At 37.0% G+C, this 13,396-nt stretch overlaps 1 protein-coding gene across 1 annotated transcript in view; it reads left to right on the forward strand.

Annotated features, from left to right (window-relative positions):
• Nucleotides 1-292: 292 nt before the first annotated feature.
• LOC140238509 (nephrocystin-4-like) overlaps nt 293-13,396 on the forward strand; it is a 52,278-nt gene continuing 39,174 nt past the window's right edge. Inside the window, exons 1-3 of the mRNA XM_072318414.1 lie at nt 293-760; nt 2,076-2,222; nt 6,577-6,712. Of these exons, the coding sequence (XP_072174515.1) occupies nt 293-760; nt 2,076-2,222; nt 6,577-6,712 (751 nt within the window). The remainder of the gene's footprint in view (nt 761-2,075; nt 2,223-6,576; nt 6,713-13,396) is intronic.

A 13,396-nucleotide genomic window follows, 5' to 3' on the forward strand; every position in this document is an offset into this window, starting at 1 on the left:
TTGCCACAAGTAGATCAAAATTATTTCTTTGCGATATGAAATACATAGTGGAGAGCAAGGGTGTATGATTAGAATGTTGTAAAAGCAACCGAGGGAATTTTTTTGTCTGTGCTTTCTTCATCAACCATGTCCTTTTTTTTTAATGGTTACGTTGGAATGAATTATTGATCTTTTAGTGCTCAATAAAGTTTAAGTTCATCCCTTGACAAGAGTACCTTCTCGTATGTATGGCAGTTAATAAACCGACACCCTGGAATGAAAATACAGAGTAAGGAAAAAACAGTTCAGCACTATGGATGATGAGGATGAAGAATCGCTTCGCTCTCAACGCGACAGCAAATTGGCAGCTTCCCATTCATACATTCGCCAGTTGTCGTCGCCGAACTCGCCAAGGTTTCTCGTCTCGCCAATCTCGAATCTCTCGAAAAGCATGCCCAATGTTGCAACACGCCTTGCCCGATCTTCGGCCCCTTCTGATGGCACAGGGGGTAGCCGACATGCAGTTGATCCTTACCTTTCATTGTCATGTCGGCCAAGGTCAACCAGTGCCTTATCTCGTAGTCCGACGTGTCTCATGCAATCTCCACATGAAATCAGGGCAATCAAGCAAGATTTGAAGGAGAAGCGTGTGATCCCGGCGGACTATCGCCGAACGATAGCCAGATATTATGGTGATGAGAAAGTGGAATCTAAGAACTGGGTTCCATTCTTCCTCATGTTTCACTCGGTGGAGAATTTAGGTCAGCCAGATGATGGCCAGGTAATGAACCATTACTCATAGTCTGCATCATATTGTTGTATTTATGCAATGTTTACTGAGAATATAGTGTATTCCCATGTTGAAACATTTGCTCCCACTTTCAGGATTAGTACAAAGATGTTGGGTTTTTTTTTCTCGGTGTCAAATTTGAACCATTACAGTAAAAAGGACAAGGGGGCATATTTTCCATACAATTGTAACTGCAGAAATTACTTTTTATTGTACATGTAGCTTTTCATTGTTTTTTTCAGTGGTGCTTGAAAGCCCACATTAATAAATTGTTCTTGTTAAGATTTAGCTTTATCGGTGACTCTTTCAGTTTAAAAATCTTTTATTTTGTCTGTTTTTGCCCTTGTTCATTACAATTTTGCTGTAATTGTACACCAATATAAATTCAAATCATACATGTATTGTGAATATGTGTTTAGAAACAAAATGGTTTGACACATTATGGGTGCTTTGGGAATGCTAATGATATTGTTAAAAAAAAACTGTAAACCAATTTTTATCTTGAAGGTTTAGTTTCGATAGCAGTTTGGTGTTTTGATTTTAGCTCTGTTAATGAAATGTTGACATTCCATTGATGAGTATTGAATCACAGTGGACCTTTCTAATTTCATCTGTTTCTGCTCTTTTGTTGGTATTCTTGAAAGAGGAGTGTGCTGGTTTGCTACATAAAACTTTATGCTATACATGCATTATAATATATTGTAATCACGCAGTGATGGTGTCTATTGTACTCATCTAGTTTTATGCCATTTGTTGTTGTTTGTATTTGTTTGACATGGCCAATAAGAGGCGCTTTGAAAGCTTGTACTTGTACAATGATAGTAAAGTTGGCATGGGGACTGGCCGGTGTGAGTCCCATCTAAAGGACTGCTAGGCAATAAGGATAAAGTGTCTTACCTACAATGTATGAGCACAACCAGTGCTACCACTAACACTGGTGGACTTGAACCAGGAACTGCTCATGACAGAGATCCTCTGGTCTTATCCACTGAACCACCATGGTTCCTCCAAATCATTCATCTTCCTTTACCCCTCATGTAAATAATTATGTGTATTACAAGTTACCTTATGTTTATTTCAGATGCATTGTATAGCTCTGCAGTGAGGATTGGGATTGAAGGCTTCAATAAGAATTGAGACTTTACTTGAAATGAGTTGTTCATCTCCACAAATGAAGTAACTAATATTGGATGTCCTTATCTGTTCCCCCTCCCCTTTCTGTCTTTCATTTTCTTTTTTTCTCTCTCTCTTCGCTTGTCTGTCTGTCTTTATCTCCCATATTTTCCTCTGTAAAACTCTTTTCCAGGACAAGTCCAAGTGCCAGACCCAGTACCAACTCCGGTTCAGCCTTTATGACATCACCTTCAAGAGATTCTTTGGGAGGACCCTCATTGGCCCCAAGAAACCCTGCAAACAGAGCTCAAACCATGGGCCCCGACTCCAGTACAATGTGGTAGGTACATTTGTACATGTGTGAAAAGCAGATTTAGGGCATCTAATAGGTCTTAGACTTGCTTGTGATGCATTGTGCTTTTGTTCAAAAATTCTACTTACTATAAACTTTTGGGAAACATGCTTGCTTATAATGCTTTAAAGCTTTTACCATTTAAATCCAGAATTAACACATAAAATCTTTGATTTGTGAGCTCATTTTATGTGCATGAATAACAGTGAGATGTGCGTTTCCATGGCAAGTTTGGAATTTGTCATGAATTGCTTAAAAGCTTAAAGGTGTACACCTGTATATATGTCTTTCATATTTGAAATGTCTCACCATAATCTAAATACAGACAAGTTTAGTAAACAGAAGAAACTAGTCATACTTTCACACCTACCGAAGAGGAGTGCAGGGGTGAAATGCTTTTATCTCCGTATAGATACTGACTGATCTTGCATTCACCTTGGTTTATGAACCTGACTGACAGTCATATCCATTAATATTTTTCCTTGGTTAAAGATCAGAGTACACAAATGGTGATAGCGTTATGGTTGTATCCATGGTGATACGTACGGGCAAATATTTCACACGCTTCATGGCAGATAGATTTGTAGGAGTTAGTATATTGACAGAGTTTTAAGAGATTCTTGATGTTTTGCATGTCAACAGAATGTGACATAAAGGTTCAGTGCGATATTAAACCCTGGTAGTAATCATATTGGAATACACATAGCTTTGTTCTGAGGAGTAAACAACGAACAGTCACACACTCTAAATAATGGTGAAACACTTGCCATGAGCAGATTCACACATACGTTTGAATATCTACAGGGAGTTTTACCCCACTCCCTCCCAAATCTTGAATTTAGTTCATGTGTTATTTCCAAATATTTTTTGTCACGCAAACAACAACAACAAATTACTAACACGCATTGATATAATTTCAAACTGTTAAATGTAAAAATTGCTTGTGATGGCAATTCATACCATAATGAGCCACTGGTTGTTGAACTCATAAAGATGAAAGCACCAGATACAATAAGCAAATTCTTTGACAAGATTTGACATTTACTGTAAATCCAGTTTATGACATAGCTACAAGTCAGAGTGGTGTACATGTACGTGTTCAAATCTCACCTGCTATTGAGTGTGCATAGTGAATGATGGTTATTTTGTAGTGAGAAAAGATCAGTCATACCTCATGGATAAATTGCCAATTCAGTGTTATGACAGCAATCGATATTCAGCACCTGCTCTTGCCAAAAGATTGGAAGAATCAGTTTATGATTCTAAAGAGCAACCTGATTATTTCAAACTTTCAGCAGGTGGTCAAGGTGCAAATTCATTTGATCCTTGTGATGTTGCTTACGTATTTTTTCTCACTCTTTTTTTTTTTTTATTGGGTAATGGTCATGACCATATTTTCCCCCTTTTTATCTATGCATTGTGCTCTAACTGTTTACTCTGTTCAGTGAAATGAAAAATGTCAGATTTATATATCTTCAAAATCAACCTGTCCTTAAAAGATTATGAAGAGTACAATGAAATCTTCTCCGTAATTCCCAAAGAGGACAGAGGATGGAAACAGTTTCAAAACACATCAAAAGCCATGATCATAATGTTATTTAGACCTTGTCAGTGAAACTGCAAGAAAACAATGCCAGTTGACATTACATACAATAGTTACTTATTTACAATTACTCAAAATTTTTACTAGATACTGTCAAACTCAGTATCTACTGTACGTACATTGTATGTTCATGTAGCATTTTAAAAAGTGAGATTTCCTTTTTTTGTAATTTTGATATTTGAGGCACTTTCACTGAATTGATGCAGGATGAAGCAGCAGTCTGAAGAGTGAAAGAAATGATAATAGTTGAAAATATTTTGAGTGCAGTTAAGATCTAGCTCTTACTCTTGGCCTCATTGAGCTGATTTATCTTTGCACTCGTGTCTCAAAAATTCACATTTAAAATGCTTCAATCTGAAATGATGGAGGATGTAGTCATATTTAAGAGAATGCTGTTTGATGGGTGTATAAATTGCAGAGATTTGCAGACCTCCCAACCATTCTGAATTTTGAGGAAAGATTTGAATTTTGACCATTCCCAGTTCTTGTTTCAAGAGGAGTTTCCTATTTTTCCTGATACTTTTACAACACACTCCTATGGGAACTGCTCTTTCTTTCCTACTTTTTAGCCAAATCATATCTACTTTTCAGTCAGAACGGTTGGGAAACCTGGATTTGCCATGTGCACTGTACATCATACACCGGTAATTTTTGTTAGATTTGAAGTGCTCAGCTTCTTCCCACAGTGGACTGAAATGCCAGTGCATCACTGTGAATTTAAACAGAGCCTGGAATGTTGTGTATGGCAGTGTTTACGATTTGCGTAACTACAGCAACTCTTGACTATTAAGGATCTAGGTTTAAAGTTCAAGTGTGCTGCAGTGACAGACTCACTTTGATAATGAACTATTTAATAGAATGAATCACTTTCTGGTAAACGTTGATAGACCTTAGTGTTCAAAGTGAGTTAGTGAGTGAGTTACTAATGAGATTTGGTGGTCATAGATTTACAGACCTTGACTGCATTAGATGTGGACAAAGTCCTGCCTAAAATCATCTTGCATCCCATTTATACCTGTAGGGCATTTTATAGGGTACTCCACTGAGCACTCCTTGTTAGTGCTTTTGCTGTCTTAACTCTGTATAAAACAGTCACCAACATTTACTGTACCCAACTTTTGGAATAAATGGGGTATTGGACATCACCAAAAATATGGAGTAGAATCTGAAGTCCAAAATCAGTCCACTCTGTGTTATGAGTCTAAATGTATCATCAAAGAGCCTTTTAATATGGTACTACTTTTACAGTTACAAGAGGCAATATTTGCTTTTCCCCTGTATGTCCACACTGTGATATGATAAAACAAGAGAACTCCTACTGTGTATCACTGCCTATTTTTCATGCATATGATGTAAATGTTCATGGGTATCCTGTATATTATTTTGAAAAGTAAAAATTCCTGGATGTCTAGAACTTCTTGTCCATGTTTATAGTAGTAAATCAATTTGGCTGCCCAACACTGTACATTGTTGTGGGATGCTATTTTTTCAAAGATGTCAGTGAGATATACAATTTTAACAAATATTTGAATTGAAATAAAATACAACAGTGAGTCCGATGATTTATTAAAAAAATAATCATTTAAAGTATGTGTAAAATTCGGGGAACTCTTCTTTATTTTGTATACTATATAGTATTTCAATTTATTCATAATTCTTGCATTGAATTATTCATATAATTCACCTAATTGGCAAACTGTCATTCATTGTCAAATATAAGCACTGATTATACAGTGTTGATTAATAGCAACATGGTATGGAAAGAATTATGGGCACATCATTGAACGAGTAGTGAAATGGCCAACGATTTCCATCATGACTGTTACTAAAAAACTGTATTACTGTAAAAGTGGATATTTTCGCATGACTAATTTTTCGCGCTAGGCCGGGTGAGAAGAGCTTCGCGTGTTTTTAAATCCACGGAATCAAGACATCACACACAGGAACATATGGCAAGCAAAAATATTCGCATGCTTTTATTGTCGCGCTAGTTTCTGGTTGCGCAAAATGCGCGAAAATTTCCACTTTTACAGTACCAGTATTATGTTCCTTTGTGTCAATGGAGGGAAATAAGCCAGTTCTGAGTTCCACTTTGCGCATGAGCAGAAACAAGGTCATTCGGACCAACAGGCATGTTGGTTTTTAATTTCACTGGGATAAACATCTGTAATGTAATGATTATTCATGTAATACTTATAAATGCTGCTTGCCAGCACATCCACCTGGCAGCAAAAGTGGTATTTGGCAATATCAATAGAAAGAGATTGTTAATACATTCAGTGCAAAATGATGAAAGATGCTTTCCCAAGTGTTATCTGACTAATCATTCTGGTCATCTGGTCTACGCAAGTTCATTCTTTGTTTGAACAGGATCAACGAATTCCATAAATTGTTATGTAAAGCTTACGCATTATGTTGCTCTGAAACGAGTGAAATACCCCTAACCGACTGAGAAAAAAGAAAGGTCATTCGGACCAATGTGCCCATGAGCTAACTCCGAACTGGCTTATTTGGCAATCAGGTATCATCTACAACTGTATACTTCAGAGTGAATATGGCTATGATCAAATTAGGTGCATTAGCATCCATTTTGCTGGATGCTAGTGAGATGCAAGCCGCCAGCTTAACACGCCAAGCCAAAGAGGTACAAAGATATCCGTCTTACGTGTGTTCAACCGGGTCACATTCTGTCTTGATTAAGAGAGACTCCATGTTTATCCCTGTTCCCTCAATTGACAGCCTGTTTACTTTCACACCTCACTGGCGGACCCAAACATCGTGCTCGTGGTCGAGATCGTCGGCAACCTATCAGACCCAAAGACTGGACAGCGCCAGTTCTCATGTGGCTGGGGCATCCTCAGACTGTTTCAGCAAGGTAATTTTGTACAGTTGTTGGGCTTATTCAGGCATCTCTCTCATAATAATAATGCTAATAAAAATATTACTACTACTACTACTACTACTACTACTACTAATGATAATAATAATAATAATAATAATAGTAATGATAATAATAATATGATAATAGTCGTAATAGTAATAATAATGATAATATAAATAATAGTAATATTGAACCATAATAATAAAGAGAGTAATAATAATGATGATAATAAACGTATGTATGTGCCTTGAGCACTCTACAGGGTGGATACCCAACAGGTATATCAAAAAAGGACCCTGATCAAAGAGTGTTAGCATTCGCCCTTAATCTTACATTATATAACAAAGAGGACATTAGCAATGGTTTGTTTCCCTGTGAATATTTCTCTTTTTAGGTATGTATCAGTGATGTGTTTAGTAAGGTGTGGGCAGCTTTTGCACAGTGAATTCAGAGCCTTGAGTACTCTACAGGGTGGATACCCAACAGGTAATGACCCTGATAAAAGAGTGTTAACATTCGCCCTTAATCTTATGTAACAAAGAGGACATTAGCAATAGCTTGTTTCCCTGTGAATATTTCTCTTTTTAGGTATGTTATCAGTGATGTGTTAAGTAAGGTGTGGGCAGCTTTTGCACAGTGAATTCAGAGCCTTGAGTACTCTACAGGGTGGATACCCAACAGGTAATGACCCTGATAAAAGAGTGTTAACATTCGCCCTTAATCTTATGTAACAAAGAGGACATTAGCAATAGCTTGTTTCCCTGTGAATATTTCTCTTTTTAGGTATGTATCAGTGATGTGTTTAGTAAGGTGTGGGCAGCTTTTGCACAGTGAATTCAGAGCCTAATGTGGCCGCAGACCATATTGGGAAAGAAATACTGCTTTCTCCAGGGACCGCTTGGCTATCATTACTTCTGCCAATTGATTTTGTAGTTGAGCATTATTGACCTAATCATAAGTTGATTAGCATTACAATCACATAACAGTGAAATACACTGGTATCTTACATTTGCCAGAACAGACTCACAAAAGTGAGCATTGAAGTTCTTTTCCTCTTGACTAACACTTTATGAAATTTGTACGCTATTCTTAAGACTTTGCAGTTACATCCCCATGCTGGACAAACATGCAAGTATCTTTCTGAAGTGGTCATAATTTGGAATTGAGCAAAAATTATTGAACAGGTGCCTCATTTAGGTGCCTGGATGCCTATGACAAAGTCATTTAAAAGATGAAAAAACGATAAGCTGATAAAGAAATAAATTTTGTTTTGATGATGATGGTGCTCTAAAGGACTTTTTCATCATGCATCTTCTGCTGCCTTTAGACACTATATATGGAAGTTACTCCTTCCTCTGTTTCATCTTTATCCTCTTGAGGACGAGTCCTGAGTATACCGGTACTCGAGCAAGTGTCTATGGGAAATGCATGTTGTAGCAAAATCAAACCATCCTCAGCAGGTTAAACAAAATATGGGCACGTATTCAGCTTAACCTTTTGTGTGCTTTGAGAGCTGGTTGGCACCAAAACACTCACAGTGTTCTATACACTGTCCAAAGTCTGTGGCACAAAAAGGGTTAAGCATCCCAAAGTTAGCATTTCAATCATCCTTGTAAACCTCTTAGAGCTGTAATCCAATGGGGATGGATGGGAAATCTCCTTTCTACAACACTGCATGATTTATGTGCATATATTTCTTTCAGTATCAAGTCCTGTTTGTATAATGTGTACAGTGTTTGTGTTTTATTTTTGTGTTCCTTTCTCTCTGTGGTTTAGTTCGCACATAAAGTAGTATTGCGAATGTACCCTCAAAAATGGGGGCAAGCCATGCATGCAAGAGCAATAATAGGAGATGGAATGTTGGGAATTTCATGCTTGGGGTGCATGAAATCAGTATTCAAAGCACTACATCCTCAGGCACGCACTGTCCATCAGACTACATTGTACATATCTGTTTTAATAAACATGATACATAGAAAGTTTGTTTGTTGGGGTTTTGCAAAGCTATGAATACCCATGCGTGTGAGAGACAAAAAAAGAAAGAAAGAAACAAAAGAAACAAAAATCACATCTAGAGAAGATAGTGAATTCTGTTAAAATCCAAATTAGATGAATCTCTTTCAGCACCCTTATCTACCATTGAAGGAAACTGCTTCCATGACTTTCACATTTACTTTCAGTTTTTCCTTTATTTTTTTTTTCCCATAAAGCATTAAATGTCTTGAGACAAACAGTACTGTACTGTTCAACACTTCTCTGTAATTAATGGGTAAAGCAAGTACAGTTTGTGAATGCACAGCATGCTCCTGGTAAATACAACAATACTGAAATACAAAGTTTGTCCTTCTTTGCAAAATGTCTTAGCTTGTACTCAAGTGCTTTCATTTGACATATATTTGACATATTAATCTTATGGTTTCCAAAACACTTTACTTGAGCCTGAAAGGTATAATTATATATACAATGTATCTCATGAAAAAAAAAAAAAATGTATTTCAGACAAGTCCTGACTATTTGCAATCAAATATGTTTTCTTTTTCTCAGAGCTGTATTGTTTTCATTGGTTTCAATGTATAGTACATCTTTGTGGTACAGATACAAAATAATTCCATGACTGATTTTTCACATTTGCATCCCCACTTTTCCTCTAAATTGATTGGGTAGGCTTAATTTTGTGGATGCTGGTCTAATTCAGTGCTTTGCCGCGAACAAGATGACAAGGCCAGTTCCATCAGGCTACGTCAGTCAACATCTTTGACAGAAATGCATCGTCCAATGCCATCAATATTTACAGGGCATTTGATTACACCATTTGCCCGTTCAATCTTAATTTGCTACCGTGGAAGCGCAAAGGCCCTGACATTTTCAGCTGCTTGTTAGGATGAGGAGAGAGAGAGAGAGAGATAGAAGAATGCCCTTTCCAGCTCTGAACTCAAGAGGGCGTTGTGTCACATAAACTGATCTGTAGATACATTATAGGAAGTTTATGAATATCTAGGCAAGTGGTCACACAGTGGTACAGTCATACATGTACATAGCAGCGATCGCTTAAAACCATTGAAGACTATTCCCGAGAATACTCGCGTAGGTATCTATGATGGGAAATGCATGTTATAGCATAATTAGTTCATCTTCATGTACAACAGGCTAAGATTGTTGACTGTAAGTAGGTGATTTACACGTACCTTGAGCTTGTAACTGATTGAGTGCATGCAGCAAAAGTATGGCATCAGAGGAGTGCTCTCATGCAAAACTACAGTGCAAGCTTATAATGAGAGTAAATGTAGAGGGATGACATCAAAGTGCAATATTCAAGATTGTTATCTGGTGGCGCATTACAAATTCTGCGTATTCTTGTTTGCTTGATTTTCAGTGTGCAATTCAACATCGGAGTATATTCAATGAAACGCATACAGGTGTAGGCATGTGATTGATTTGCATCTCCCATGCATGTGTAGGCTGCCGTTGTTAGTCACCATGCAATAATACACCATATTCTGTCTTGCTCTGCAAGTGCTTGCAGAAAGTGAACATTTGCTACTGTACTATCACTGTATTCACAAGCAAGCATTTCGCTCTCCAAGTGCAAGTAACTCCTTTTTCAGTGCAAGTCAACTTCAAAGTCTCAAAGAAATACAGTACATTACTAATACAGTATGCCCTCTCTAAATAATGATCATTGATGATAATGATTACATTGGACGGCTTTGAAATTTTAATGGAATAGGCCTGCTGGGAAATTTTGCATGAGTTCGGATCTACAGTCACTGGTGTCCCATTCATTGCCATCCACTATGATACTACTACATGTACCTGACAAAACTTGCATACTCATAGCAATTGCAAGCAATTGTACTTTATACTGCATTTCACATAATGAGCAGGTGGCAAATGAGATAGCAAGAAACAGTTCCACTTTTTTTGCAAAGTAATTAGATTTTTGTTGAATCCCAGCTCTTACAACCTTACATGCCAGCTAACAAAGAAAAACAATAACTTCATGTATTTAGGTGTAGCCTTGGGAGTTGAGGTTAATAAGAAATGAGTGTCTGATTGTTTTGTGTGTTTGTTGTTGTTGTTTTATGTTTTTAATATCAGGCAAGTAGGTTTTCCTTTCGTGCAAGCATAAATATGAAGAGTGAGAAATCTGCTTGTCCAAAGGGTAAGTAGAAGAAAGCAAAAATAGTGTGGAAATGTTGAAACCTTGTTTGATGCATTCAGTGCTTTGGCACTATTTTGCACTATTTGAAAAAAAATAAATAAATAAAATTCTCCAGAAAAGGTACTGTCAGTGATTTCAGTTCATCTGTGATTGAAAAAAAAAAAGCAAGCACCCAATATCAGCTTTTTTTTTAATGGAAATATTCCATCTTTTCTAAGAAATGTCAGGCTCAGGTGATAATTTTACTTTTCAAATGTCATTATCAGTTTTGATCAATTGGAAAAATACTTTTAACAAAGTAACTGTACAGTCCTATATGTAAAAAAAAAAAAAAAAAAAAAACCTGCTACACACAAGAAAGTTTGTATAGCAGTCGTATAAAAACAAAACAAAACAAAAAAACGCATGGTTATACAAATGGTGATGCGATAACAGAGAGATCAATTCCCTGAAACTGTACTTTAATGACATTACTATCTGAATTCAGCGCAAAATATTCAATTTACAAGTACCTTGATTGATGGATAACAGGCCTTTTTTAGAAAAACCAAAACTCAAGTTCCATGTTTCTTCCACATCGTGTAGTGTTTGTAATCACCCACTAGTCACAGGTGATTATGAGGAAAGAATATCAATGTTCAGTGTGTCAGGATGTATAAAGTTTAGGGGGAAAAAATATGTCCCACATTCCTTGCACATCACATGAAATTTGTAATCACCGACTATTGATTACAAGGACTAGTGATGAAAGAATGCCAACTGTATTTATTCAGTGTGTCAAGTGAATAATGTTTATAATTTTAAGAGAGCCAGTTCACAAAAATAGAACAGAAAAACTGTGGTGTTACCTTGGACAAGTCAGTATTAAAAGTTATGATTGCAAAATGCATGATAAGGTAACAGAACACCAAACCTGGTTGAGTTTTTCTAAGGTACAAGATGAAATATGGCATTCTCCCCCTCCCAACCGTAAATTTGAAAGCAAGCTGAAAGTAGATTAATGTACTTCTAGGCAGAGTTCTTACAGTCTTCTGCATGTCCTTTGGCATAATGAGCAAACTGGAGCTGTTTCTACAATGTATACCACTGTACCTGGATAATAACCTACTGCTGTAAAAGTGGTCATAATTTTCAAGGTGTGGAAATATTGCATATTTTGCGCAACAAGACATTACTACAAAAATTACAGGAGGTGAATTGTTACTTGTTGTATCATGTACACTTTATACATGTAACACTCTTTTATGTTTTGATTCTGTCAGATTAAAAACACAAAATTCATCTTACCTACATGTACATGTAGTTGAGCATGAATAATTGCATGAAAATTTGGCTTTTACAGTACCTTCTATTTTACACGCATACAAACAAAGAAAGAAAAAGCTACATTGTACAACCATCTTCCAGCGAATGCCATGCTTCACTTCGAGTATGTGATATATTAATTCTATATCCAATTATATTTACAAAAGCAAGGTGACATTTAACCATGTATGTGTAGATTTGTGATACTGTAGCAGAACACAGCGTCCCCACCTGTACTGGTTTTGCTGTCAACAGAAGTCTCTTTACAAACAAATGTTACAGAGATTCATAGTTGAGTCCCTCATTCTCATTAATTTTAGGCCCTCTTCTGGGTCAGGCCTACAATCCTTTGAAATACAGTTCGACCTCGATTATCGGGCCTCCTTTTGTCCGGAAATCTCTATTATCCGGATGTGTTCACGCACGCAGTGAAGGACTTTTTTTTTTCATCCAAAAATTGAGAAAAAACAGTGACATTAAACTCAATTAAAATTTCTACAAAACTCACACGATTTACCTACAATATTCCCGACAGAACTACCATAAATTCACACCACATTATCATCGTAAAAGTACATTGTAAGCAGACATGATCTATAAATTCACCATAAGAACATGAATGGAAAACTTGTCATTTGCGCAGGCTAGCATAGATTACACCACCGTTGCGGGGTAGGCTACCTGCCTAGTTGCCAGAGGGCCAATGCACTGGGACGGCAGCTTGGACGGCAGCTATAAACATTAACATTGTGTCTCCCATATCCGGCCAATTCGCTTATCCGGATGAGCGCCGGTCCCGACATGGCCGGATAATCGAGGTCGAACTGTAACACCAAAATATCCTTTTGAAACCTTCCCCACAACGAGGATGTGTCAGACCAATACAAGGTGATGGTGTTACTTCCATGGTCGCGGGTGATCGTAGGCATGGCCTACTTGCCTAGTAGTTTCAGAGTGCAAGAATTTTATAAGCAAGATCAAGGAGGGTAGGTGGTAGTAGGCTATCAATGCTGGTTTCATGAAAAACTGCACACATTCATGATTTAAAAAGCAACCATCTAGCTTTGCTTTCTAATATACATATTTCTACATCTAAAAGGTGTTAAAAGTGCTTGCCAGAGTCAGTCACTTGAATACATTCACAGAATCGGGCAAGAGAAAGTAACCATCATATGAACACACAAATAACATAGCTTTTCATATGTTGAGGT

This window comes from Diadema setosum, chromosome 15 (genome assembly GCF_964275005.1).
Source record: "Diadema setosum chromosome 15, eeDiaSeto1, whole genome shotgun sequence".
Classification (NCBI taxonomy): Eukaryota; Metazoa; Echinodermata; class Echinoidea; order Diadematoida; family Diadematidae; genus Diadema; species Diadema setosum.